This window comes from Rhipicephalus microplus, chromosome 1 (genome assembly GCF_043290135.1).
Source record: "Rhipicephalus microplus isolate Deutch F79 chromosome 1, USDA_Rmic, whole genome shotgun sequence".
Classification (NCBI taxonomy): Eukaryota; Metazoa; Arthropoda; class Arachnida; order Ixodida; family Ixodidae; genus Rhipicephalus; species Rhipicephalus microplus.
The window spans coordinates 135424646-135438077 of record NC_134700.1 but is presented as its reverse complement, the minus strand read 5'-3'; the positions used below and the strand labels follow the sequence as shown (position 1 = coordinate 135438077).

The following is a 13432-nucleotide window of genomic DNA, read 5'->3' as shown; positions in this document are numbered from 1 at the left end:
GAGAGGCGCCAAGTATCGTTCGCTAAAATGACTGTGTACAACGAGAAACTTCCCTCGGGCTTCACTCCTGCATCTAAACCATCGACACACCCTTGGTGTCTTATTCCATTCACAGTGCATCATAGCTTACCAGAGATCCGGAGGAAATCTGAGCTTTCATCGCCCGTGCTGAAACAACTGTCTCTTCTTTTGCAGGTGAAATATTCAGTAAGTGTACATATATATACCGATGGCTCCACGAACCGCCAGTGTTCGTCAGGTGCAGTAGTTGTCCCAGCAAGAAGTGTTACCAACAGCTTTAGGACTGACCACTCCACGGCATCTACAGCAGCGGAACTAGCTGCTTTGCACGCTGCACTTTGTGTGGTCAATCAGGAGCCACGGCAACAATGGTCGATTTTCCGTGACTCAAAAGCTGCCCTACAATCTGTGCTCTCATTACTGCGTTCCGCGCCGTACCAACAGCTTGTTTTCAAAATTCGATGCCTTCTCCACACTTCACACGAGAAAGGGCATCAAATGACGTTTCAGTGGCTGCCAAGTCACTGCGGCGTCATAGGGAACGAACACGCCAATACCGCCGCACGGGCGGTATTGAAGGAACACGAGAAGAAGCCATACCACTTTCGCGGACCGATGCAGCCAGTAATCTTCGACGACTTGCGCGTGAAATCCCGTTTTCACTATGGTGCCCACCAAGCAACGAGACGAATCGTCAACACCACCTGTCCTCTCCGATGGCTCTTCATGCCCTCTGGGCTCGACCGAATATAAGCTACCCTACTTCATCTCTTATGGCTGGGGGTGGCATTTACAAAATCGTATTCATTTGTCAAAGGAATGGCCGAGAACGCTCTTTGCAATGCCTGTCGTTGCGAAAAGACGCTACACTGCATCCTGTGCGACTGTCCGTTGTATAACATCCAGAGACAGTCACTGGCGTCCGTTCTTGCGCGCATTGATAACAGCCAAGTGTCTGTGGACACTATTCTTTCAAGTGCCAGAGAGAGGACATTGCAAACGAAGGTGACAAAAGCACTGTTGAAATTTTTACGTGGCACGAACTTGAACAAGTGGCTGTAGCAGGAATGTCACGCACCACGAAAGACAAGACTCGACTATGACTGAGTGTGCGCGCGTGTGCTGCCTAATGTGCTGTGTTTATCTCTCTTCCCTCTCTTTTCTCTGTCTTTCATCTTCCCCATCCCCCTCCCATGCGCAGGGTAGCAATCCGGCTGCCTATCGACTTGTTAACCTTCCTGCCGTTCTTTTCATTCTATTTTCCTTTCCTTTCACTACGAGTCAGGATCACAAAAACCACTTCTCCGATTCCACAGGAAGGCAGTTCTACAAAAATCAAACTTGTTTCATTTACAGCAGCACCACTACCCTTTCACAAAACTGAGATGGCATATTTCTAACTTGGAAAGAGCTAAGGTTGCAACACTAGCGGATATTTTATTTACAGAGTTCTGACCAGATGTATCCACAATCACTGCAATACTCTTGAGCACTTTTTACCACTTTGTTGCACTACTCTTTGTAAAATCAGAAGAGTAAAATACTCTGCTTTTTGACGACACTTTCTATAAGGTTTAGGGAACGCACACGGTCGTTTTTAAGACAGAGTAGCGCTAAAATTCAGAAGTGGCTTCAAGTTTATGATTTCCAAAAGAATAAAACATGTCCTATAAATTATGTACTGCCGAGAATTTGGAATGCAGCATTGACACCACGATCATTTTAAAAAGGTATCACTAGCAATCTTATGCTGCAAACAAAAGCCAAAATGTCAATGTATTGTGATATAGTAAAAATTGCCCACACCACCGCGTTATATGTTCGTTGGCTACACTAGTGACCAGAAGTCTGTCAGCAAAGCGAAAGCAAAACAAAGAAACAAACCGTCTGTTGTGCTTCCCGTCATCACTCATGTTGTTCGTGTCAGCCGAGCGAAAGTAGGGTTTCAAACAACAGAACCTCAGACACTCCCATAAATTTAAACTGCAATTATTAGACTCATTTGAGACGTAATAAACTAAGCATGTATAAACGTTCAGCAGCAAACGAAACGCCATCAGCTGTTCATTCAGCGCATAGAGTTTCCTAAAATTAATTAGAGGGGTCTCTGTCGTTGCGATCATTCAGCGACCATGGCAATGATGGGTAGTACACACTTTGCCTAGTCCTCGTACATGCGGGTGGTTAATCGTACTTGAGCCTTTGTTTATTCCTGTATTTCGGTTTTGTTTTGAAAGCAAGATACAACCCTTTTGAAATTTGTGACCCAGTTTTGAAAGTTAAGTTTAAAAAAATAAGGTGGTGAAGCACAACCGCTAATATTTGCAGATTTTTGTTTCGTGAGAAAAGAGCTCCAAGCCACACGAACACTCACGGAGCCAAAAGCAGGCCAGAAGTACGAAGATTAGACAAATGTGTGTACTACCCATCATTCCCTTGCTCGCTGAAGCACCGTTCGTTGCAGCTCACATAGACACTAGCGCCAGAGTTCCCTATGGTGTATATTAAAAAACTCTATGCGTTCAGCTGCCTGGGTGCGCCTGTTGCCGGACTTGAAGCGGGGGTTTCGCAAGCTCTTCCGGCTCAAGGCTTACGGAAAGCACGCTTCCACTCTAAATGAATGTATTTTGTTGTAATGTCCATTCATAAAAAAGAACAATTAAGAAAATCGTTCATTTATTGTACAGAGATGGGCATTTTTTAACCACAATTATAAATATTCTCGTTATCAGGCGCTTTTCTCGGCCCATGCAGTCCATTCAAGTAAAGGGAGCATTACCAAGGCCTCCCTTGGCGAAGGAAGTGGGGAGGAGCATTCATGAAATGCAGTGGCTCCTTGAGTGGAGGAGCACGCTCCGCCATAACTTCGTCAATTCAAGGGGAACCCTTGAGTGAAGGAGCGTTTGTGAATACGGGAGTGAATTTAAAAAAAACAAAAAAAACTTTAAGTTATTTCTAGAAATACTTTGGAACTGTTAGGCTCGTCCTTCACATTTTGTTAAAAGTACGTTTGGAGAGCTGTTACATGATTTACTCTTTCAATTCAAGAATAGAAAAACAATCTACAGCAAAAGTTGATTAACATCAATTGTATTTATTGATGCAAATAGTTTGAGTTCGACTGGATAGCATTCTTTCAGTATTATGAAGATGCAGTAAATACGGAGGTGGATCATCAAGCCGTCTATAATCGATATAGCACTCGCCAAATAAATTTCACTCGTAGTTAAAGCAAAAAACAACAAAAACACGGAGTAACTTCCTACTCACAGACGATTGCAAATGTCTGATTACAGAAGCAGTAGCAAACACACAAGTTGGTGCCCTGTTCTGTGTGCTGTACAGCTGGTGTTGCAGGGAGTCACTAAAGAATTAAGTATGTCCAGAAGTAAGGTTAGCCTCCGGAAATGAGTACAGAAAAAGTTTCTTGTCAGTCACCCTGGATTGGTACACACTGTGTTAGAAACTCGAGAGCGCCAGACAAGGCACGAAAAAAATAACGAGGCTGTCGCATTGGCACAACGTCACACTCGCTCAACCGTACTGTATTTGCTTAACGAAATAGCTATACAGATGTAAAATCGCACGTACACAGGATGTCATTTGACACGGGCTGTCTTACCGAGCTCATCCTGTCTGTGCACATACTATGTCATTAGAAATAGCTGGGTGCCGAGCGTATGCTCAGTTCTTTCACCATCTTTTTGTATTGAATGTCAGGGACTTCTGTGTGTGGACAAACATTGCAGGGCATACGATAAAACACCATTACCATGCAGGCGCGTCGGAATGTCTTCTAGCAAGCTCTCCGTCCTTTCTCGTTCGATCTGTATTGCTTCGTTTTTTTGTATTCCTTTGGCTGGTTTGCCGTAATTCAGTTGTTGGAGCTTCTTTTTTTTTTTGGAACACGGCGTATTCGCGATTTGTGAGGTCTTGTTTCCATCACACAGTTGGCGTCTTTCAGAGCATTGTTATACTCTTGCCTGTGTAGTGATGCGCAATGTCGATTTGTGGTATTTGTCAGAAGTGGAGGAGCTTCGTGCTTTTGATTCTTCATGGGCGTTTGTGATCATATTGGAATGTTTCTTGCGATTTCGTCGACTTAAGCGGATGGTGCGAATGGCCTACAGATTGGTCAATGTTGGATATCTTTCTCATCATGCGAAGTCTTATGTTCAGAAACGTTTGGGAGCGTGGTGTATCTGTTCAAGTTGTCTATTTTTTTCTATGCTGCAACTATTACTGACATGTGCGCTATGCTCAAGCAAGCGCTACAAAAAACAGTCTTCTTCGCTATTGGCACAATATATTTACCGAAAGCCACCAGTGAGGCATGAATGCGTCAATGATAAAGCTATCACACGTTTCGTTAGACATAACATATAAATATTTCAAACTTTAGAGGTAAATGCATTATTCAGGCATCTATTCTGCTGTCAAAAGACCAAGATCATTTTGTTGTAATCGCGCACGTAAGTGAAGTCTTTTTTGAGAACCTGCACTTAGTTTTAAAGCAAGCAAGAAATAGTGTCAATATTTCCCAAATACGATTATAACTATGTACACCTTGCGTTGATCGTCGCTGTTTGTGTGCGAACGTTATACACTTCAAAAAATGTAAGTATACACCATAATTTACAGAAAAAAATATGCCCTGTGTCTGCATGTCAACGTGCAAATATCGTCCAGGATGATAGTCTTGCGTCTATGAAGAGTGAATAAAACGTTTATTTGATGTTCGGCGCAAGAAAATTGGTGAATGGTATTCTGGAGGCGCTTCGTTAGGGTGCTTCGAGCGTGCAGCGGAGACGAACGAGCGCCAACCACGTAACGCGCGAGACATGAGCGCTATTTGTCAGTTACCTTGGAAAACGAAGCGCGCGACTCTAAGCCGAGCGTGCGCACCCGTCTCAGAGGTGATAAGGTGTATATCGCAAGGCGACGGGTAGCTGCCACCACCGTGTCGTCTTAGCGTTGGAAACACTTGCCTTTTCTGGCAAGCGTTTCATGGTCAGCGCGGGGTGATAAACGCTGTGGTCCTTAGAATTACTCATGTATGCCTCTTCTAGTAAGAAGACACACATACTGGAATGGTATGAAGTCTTTGTGTTCTGTACATGCCGTAAATAAACTTTTTCTAAACAAACAAACAAATGGACAGACAGACCAGAATTTTTGCGTCAAAGATCCCCAAGAAAGACGATCGTCTTTAAAGAGACAAACACTAGAAGAGCACAATTTTTACTGACTTAATGAGTGGTGACTGTGGTGGCTGCTCTCTTAATTTAGATTGTTGTGTGATCCGAACATTAACATTTTAAACGCGAAGTGTTTCTTAATGAACTTCGGCGACTTTAAGCGTATCTATCTGTCTATCTGTCTATCTAACCGCTTATTTTTGGGTGCTCTAGTGGACACTCCCTTAACTTGGAGTCAATCAAAATAAGCATGGGAGTGTAAGATGATTTGACAAATATGACGCGCTGGTCAAGATATGAATAATGTCACAATCCCATCGCATACGTCGTCAAGAACTTCCCGCCGGACAGTGGCACAAACCTATGGGGGGGGGGGGGGGGGGGGTATGTGCTGCTAGTATGCGGGTGTGTGCCTCACGTGATTGACACTTAGAATGTACTCAGGACTGACAAAGACCTTTTTTATTGCGACAAAGACTTGCCTTTAAGGCTTATTACTTTTGTTAGATGCGTGCTGTTAGGCTGGTTTTGTTTATGAAGTGAAGCAGTGTCTTGTGGAATCTGTTTTCATACACACATGGGCTATTTCCACGAGCCAGCGTTATGAAGTGCCTGACATAAGTACCGTTGACCGGACGAATGCAAATAATAAATGTCAGGGTCCAAGCTGGAACTGAACCCAAGCATTCTGGATAGAAATGAAGCATTTTACCACAGAACTATGACAATTCTCGGAACTACTTCTCAAATAGACGCTAATCTTCGTGAAACGTCCATAGTGGTTGTAGTGCTGCCTACTCAGGTTTATTAACATTGCTTATGTACTCCTTTGATACAGTCATCACGTCGGGCTAACGTCCCTTGTGGTTAGTTGCTGCGTGCTGTAGTTGATTTATGTGGCGGTGTTCAGGGCCAGCATCCTCGCGAGCATCTGCACTTAATATAAGCTACTAGTATTGCTAATACGCATGTTCCAGCTGGCATCGTTGCGCAGGTGACAACAACTGGTTATATAAACATCTGCCACTCTTCAACATATGTATGTGCTTTCAAAATTTGTACATATGTTTAGCGCCACCTCATGATGTGTCGCTCGACAAAAAATGGCAACATAGTCACCTTATTTCCACATGCTTCGCATAACGTCGATTCCCAAGGTACATGGGATCTGCCGAATCTTTTTTTTTTTTTGTCAGGAAAAACAGTCGAGTTCCTTCAAATGGCCTAGTACGTTAATGTCTACTCTTGCATTTCAACAAGGAGTTTTGAGCATAGAAGCGTGATTTGTTCAATAAAATATTTTCAGTTAATGTATTATGCGTTAACAGTATTTATTTATGCGTAACAGTAATGCAGTATATATACCCTGCTGTGTGTATGAGCATGCCACTTATGCGTTGCCTTACTCCTTTGGGTCCCTGTTTTTTACTGTTTTCACATTCTAAGTAGCGCACAAAATAATTTTGAGCCTAGATAGTGCACCTAAATTAAATTGAAACGTGTTGCGAAGTTGAAAGATTGCCACGGATAATGCACCAAGAACTTCCAAGAAAATCAACGAGGCTTCTCTGTCTGTGAAGGGCCATAGAAAGTTAAAACAGTGCCGCTGCTTTCAATCATCATCATTCGGCTGGGAGAATTCTTAAGTAGCCGGCCGATTTTGTTATGTACTAATTTTCCTTTGTTCTGTTTTCTTTCTCGACCTTCCTGTTTTGCACGCTGGAAAAGATGCAAAAGTGGATACTGTGCTGAGTTGCCTGCCAACATGGGACGGCCTCTCGTGCTGGCCTCGCACGCCAGCCGCTCACACATCATCCATTCCATGCTTCGCCACTCTTAATGGAGTCCACTACGACACAACCCGTGAGTATGGCGGAGCCAGCGTAGCTTTTCCGTAATATCCAGCTCACGTGCGTAGTTATTCATAAGGATGACACAATATATTTGAGTAAGTATGATCGTGTTCACTGACAGAAACTCGTCACCTGCTTTGTGAAGGAGAACTTGTACTAGTCAGTACAGGACCTTATGAATAATATTTCTAGAACCTCATTTGTTTAACAAAAGACTCATGATGATGCTTTACGGAAGCTCTTTGAAGCATCGAGTGGCCTTACAGGACACGAGTGCGCTGCGAGAAGAAAGGAAAAAGAAATCGAACGTTATCTGTGAACCTCAAACACGTTTAACCATATGGTTAAACTTGTGTGAGCCTGGTCAAATGACGTTCAGTTTTATCGCGTACATTGCCGGCCGAATAAATTTCCTTCGCTCGCTCGCTTGCTCGATCGATCACTCACTCACTCTCACTCAAACATACAAATATCTTCAAATTGGTCTAGCGGACAAACGGAAAAGAATTTAAAGCTGAATTCATACATCCCTATATGTTTAAGTAATTCCGGTCATTTGCCAGCGAGCAAGTTGAATGTACGTCGAGCGTCAGAAATGCTCCAAGTTCAGGGAAGAACGGTCTGCGTCTTCTAAAAACGCTGCTCTGTCTTGTGGGCTTTGTTCAAAATAGCTTGTTATGGCCGGCTTGCATGGTCCAGTGTCGCGCATCTCTCATGCTGTCCTCTTATTTGACCACGCAGAAAACGCGTCACGCTTCTGCTCGATCGCGGGCGTCTGGGCCAGCAAATCGGATTACTCCCATTGCGTTCCACTCTTCGAAGTTGAAAGGCCGGTGAGTGTAAAGCAGCGGCTTAATCGCATGTCGTCTTTTGTGTGTAAGTGCTGTGAATGTTTTTTCTACCCAGTTCAAGTTCAGAACTGACCTATGCCATCATCCTCCCTTAATTAGGTTTACTGCAATGGGTTTCCTTCTTTAAATGACGATGAAACTCTTCCGCGTAGGAGTTAAGCAAATAATTAACTACCTAAATAATCAGCCAGAAGTCTCACGTTCACATTTTTCCTGGTGCCCGCACTGAAGAAACGGGGAATTGTATAAGCACACTAACTTGAATTTCGGCAATGCGTACGGATCTTTATTAACACTGGTAAATAACACTTAGGTATTGTGTCCTGACTATTGATAATTAAACAGAAAAATATACATTTGTGATACATAGTGTACATTTTATAACTATCTGCCAAACAAGAACAAAAGTGTATTTCAGTTAACACTGCTATAACCTACTAATTTACCACAATTCAACATAACAGCATATCGTCCTAATTACTCTACCGAGGATCTGCTATTTTCTTCACGACTTCGATAAAAAGGTACCAGAAAGCGACACGTTATTGGAAAGCGCACGTGATTGCATCACGTGCGCTTTCGACTTACGTGCGCTTTCGAGCGTCGCGAGTTACTGAGTGTACACAAACGCTCTTGTGCCCCTTCAGAGGCACTGCGTCTGAATGACATGCAAAGCAGGGCTCAATGAAAGTTCCAGCACCTTGAAGTTGAATGTTCCGGCTCTTTTATGACCTCGCTCTCAAACAGTAAAATGAGCACCGACCATTAGGATCTCTAGTACAATTGCTTGCACACACTAGGAGTTTGAAAAAATAAATATGTTCAGTCTCACTTGCGCGCAACATAACAAAAGAGAACTGCCAACATTGCCCTCTGTTGTAGTGGAGTGTAGAGGTTGTGCTGAGACTGAATAACACGTTGAGAAATGAAGCAAGTTTAGTGTTCTTTTCACACTGCCAATGTTTACGAAACTCTTAATAAATGTGGCTCTTTCGAAGGAACACTCAGTAAAAAAAAAACTCAGTAATGAGTCAAAAAATTATCTGGACTTGAATGGGAAGAAGATAGACACGAACTGAAAAATGCCTGCGTTTTAGTTTAAGCTCATATGATTTACTGAATATTTACAACGAATCCAGCCTGCAAATATCTAATGGGAATTTGCCGCGTTTTGTGCCCCTGGGAAACTCTTGCTAATATAATAAACCAGAGCGTGACTAATTCGCTTGAGTCACTTTTACCATTGTGCAATCAGAGGATGTGAGGTGATATGCATAAACATCAGGCGCTTATTGGGTGGCGGGACCGCTGTATATTGTCACGGAGTAAGTGTCCATTCGAAGAGACTGTATTAAAGTGAACTGCATTTAGATAGTGATACCAGCGGAGCAAGTACACCGGCAGAAACCCCTAGAAAGAAGGCACAGAGAGATTAGCTTAGTTTAGGACATTTGGCCCATACAGTGTGATATTTTCATAACAATACTAGATATTTATATATGGCTTATAAGAATCAAGTTCTTCACATTGCAGATTTTGTTGTGTGAAAATTGTATAAATCTGAGACATAATCTTACATTTGACGCATTAGCAAAAAAAAAAAAACATGTCTACCTTGGTGAAATTATGATTATAAAAGAGCGTTTAAGAAGCTCACTTGGACATTGATGCTGACGTTACATTACCTTCAAAATCCGGGATCTGTGTTTTATTTCTGAAGGAGGTCAACAACCCAATATTGCTATTTTTTCAAGGAAGAGGTGAAAGAAACTTTAAGTGGAAAGACAGGGTGGTTAGCCAATTCTTAGACCGGCTGGCTACCCTGTGCTGGTGAAGGAGGGGGTGAGGGGAATAAAAAACGTTAAAAAGAAATGTTGCGAAGAAAGAGAGAAATTTAAAAAAAAATGCGACAGAGGAAAGGCAATATCAAAGAGTATAAGACACTAAAGACTCTCTCTGAGGCCAGTTGTCCGCAAAAAGCGCAGATAAGCTTTCATAGCCTTCTGGGCTGAGGATGGGCTCGGCCAATGATCCAGAATCCTTTGTTCCGACAAAGGTGATTTTTCGAAATGTCAGTTAGGCGAATGATTGTTCCCATCTGGCTGAGAGTCTGCTGAACATGGAATTCCGAGAATGAAAGCTGTTGTCGACAGAATGCAGCAGCGTAGTGGTTGACAGGGCGCGGGCAGCCGACTTGGTGTTTCATAATAAATAGGCCATTTGCACTGGTAAAGTACCCGCTTTCCGCCCAGATCCAGTTTTGGTAAGTCAAAACGTCAAGATGCGGTTGCATGGCAGGAACAACCGGATGCTTGGAGACAGAACAGAGCACTAGTGGTGCTTTAAAACTTTCCGCATATTTTGTAGTCTAAGCACTGTTTTGTTTTTCACCCCTTCCTAATTACGACCCTTCTTTCACTCTATATTTGAGCAGTACGGACGAGTTCATGGGGCAGCTTATATCTTCATGTGACGTCTCGGTTGCATTGGCCATCTGCCACGTTTCGAGAAAAGCGCGGGCAGCACTGTCAAAGTGCACCTATACATATGGAATAAGAATTTGTAAGCAGGCGTTCAGTGCTGGCGCCGATGTTTTGGCCAGTGTACTTGTCTTTTTCAAAGTCAAAAATTATTTCAAGGCTGCCTTGAAATCACTCCCTCCATCGCCCACCCCCTGTTTACAAATTTCACATCGGAAGCGACCATCTTCCCCTTGTTGCCTTTCTTCTTTTTATAAAATATGTTACTCTACCAAACACCAAATTCTCTGGTTTCTCAATCTTTGTAAATCCTCTACACATCAGATCTCACAGACTGAAGTGTAAGATAAGGCTGTGCTCTTTCATACGGTTGCATATAGACCGTCAGCCTTACGTTCGGGACACTGCCCACCAGGACCAGGAAAAGTACACAGACGGCGTTTTTTCGGCGTTGTGAATAGCGCAACTGGGTCAATGTTTACCACCATTCAGAGCCGGCTGGGTAGTAGCTATATATCGTGTTTACAGCAGCGAGTTCATATTTACATAGTATTATGGTCCATATACACTATGGCAGCTTAAGGACGCAAGAAGCCATACTGGCGCCTGCTCTTTTTTGGGAGACCTTTTCCCCAGCTCCAGCTCAGTGCATAGAGCATAACGCGAATATTGCGTTGGTGCATGCATAGCCGCTGTTGCCGCAAAAGGCAAGTAGTTTTTGATCTGCTATAATTTTTATTTCATAATTACTACGTTTAATATCAGTACAAGAAATACCACCCCGGTGTGTAGCTTAACTTGGCTTTAATATCTAGTGGCATCGAGGTGCCTTTAAAGAAAAAGGGGCGCATCAATTCACCCTTCCTTCCTGGAATCGAGCATGTATGTATGTATGTATGTATGTATGTATGTATGTATGTATGTATGTATGTATGTATGTATGTATGTATGTATGTATGTATGTATGTATGTATGTATGTATGTATGTATGTATGTATGTATGCATGTATGCATGTATGCATGTATGTATGCATGTATGCATGCATGTATGCATGTATGTATGCATGTATGTATGTATGTATGTATGTATGTATGTATGCATGCATGCATGCATGCATGCATGCATGTATGTATGTATGTATGTATGTATGTATGTATGTACTTACGTACGTATGTATGTATGTATGTATGTACGTATGTATGTGTGTATGCTTGTATGTATGTATGTGTGTATGCTTGTATGTATGTATGTGTGTATGTATGTATGTATGTATGTATGTATGTATGTATGTATGTATGTATGTATGTATGTATGTATGTATGTATGTATCGCGAAAACTTGTCAATGCGATCATCTTCGCATCACCCTCCAAATCGACAGCATGGCTTCACTTGACTCGGGACACCCAACCTTCACGCAATAAAAGGAGCGTCTGTGCTCCTACAAAATGGCCCTTTGAAACTATTGTCTAATTCCTGCTGCAAGCATATCTGGGAATTGGCCCCTACGGCATAATTGGTCTGCTTGCGAGTTCTCCGAATTCGCACTAAACGAAAGGTTGCTGTTCATAATCATAATTTTCGTGCCAATATGCGTTGTAACTCGCCAACCTTTAAACAAACCACTCGTTGTACAAATCACAAGTATTGACGCTTGGTACAATTTTACGCCATAGCCGCACAGTAATAGATGCGTTTGCCTGCAAACAACTGCCTGTCACATATAAGTGCGGAGTTCGATTCCAGCTGGCGCCAATTTTTAATGCTTCTTTAACGACTATTTTGAAAGAAAATGCTGACTGACGACGCTGATGTCAAAATCGGAACCAAGGATGCCGACGCTGTCACCAAAGCTAATGCCGGAATTTCGGCGGAACGAGCCCTTTAGTGCTATCGGGTTGAGTGCAGGGTTAATGCTTAACGTTTGAGACATGGCCAGTTCACGGGATCTATCGTAAATGAAATATTATCTGCCTTTACCATTCACATGAGTGTGAGTTTGGTTAGAACACCGCGAAAAAGAAAATAGGCACAAATATAACAGGATTGAATTTCAGGAAACTTACGATTTATAAGAGGGTAACACAGAAGGGTAACACATAGGGTAACACGTCTCAGCATACGGCTCCTCACTTATAAAACACTGCTTCCTCCAATATTGGAATATGCATCTGTTGTGTGGAACCCCCAAAAAATTTCGGACATCAACAGAATAGAATCTGTTCAGAAGAAAGCTGTACGCTTCATTTATCATCGCTTTGACAGGTATTTTTCACCAAGTTCCAATCTTCCTATCTTACAGCTTACCAGTCTATCTTCCCGTCAACACGTTGAATGTTTGAAGTTTCTTTATACCTTAATTAATTGCCCACGGTTCCCTCTACTCAGCAAATATATAGCACACGCTAGACCAACGACCACATGAAATTACCATGAGTTAAACATGTCTACTTTCGCTCACCGTACGATGGCGTTTAAATACAGTTTTTTTTGTTAATTCTATTGAAATGTGGAATTCTTCGCCTGGTGACGTTTGATCTTTATCACTGGATGAATATTTATTGCATATTACTAAACATTGATGTGGAGCGCACTTGTTATGCTCTTCTATGTATGCATTTGCCTACTCCTGTGATAGCCCTGCAGGGCTGCAGTATGTTGAAATAAATAAAAAAATAAACAAATAGACAAATAACCTTCACTTACACTTCTAGATCAAAATACTTCCAGAAAATGATTCCATAGAGGATGCCTCACCCATATAGTTACTCATAAATACACTAGCGAGAAGTCTGGTGCCAGTGTATATGGGAGCTGCAACGCATGGTGCTTCAGTGATTATGGCAATGATGGGTAGTACACGAATTTGTCTTTTCTTCGTACTTCTGGCTCAGTTTGTTCGCGTGGCTTGAAGCTGTTTTGTCACGAAAAAAACAGCAATTATTCAGCACTTCCGCTTCACCACCCGAATCTTTCAGGCTTACAATTTAAAATGGAGTCAGGAAGTTAACAACGGTCTGTTCTAGCCC

The 13432-nt window shown here is 42.4% G+C and overlaps 1 protein-coding gene across 1 annotated transcript in view; it reads left to right on the top strand.

Annotated features, from left to right (window-relative positions):
* The window catches only part of LOC119177851 (diuretic hormone receptor), a 247169-nt gene that overhangs the window by 190871 nt on the left and 42866 nt on the right, over window positions 1-13432 (top strand). The window contains exons 3-4 of the mRNA XM_075887402.1: window positions 6948-7082; window positions 7814-7905. Of these exons, the coding sequence (XP_075743517.1) occupies window positions 6948-7082; window positions 7814-7905 (227 nt within the window). The remainder of the gene's footprint in view (window positions 1-6947; window positions 7083-7813; window positions 7906-13432) is intronic.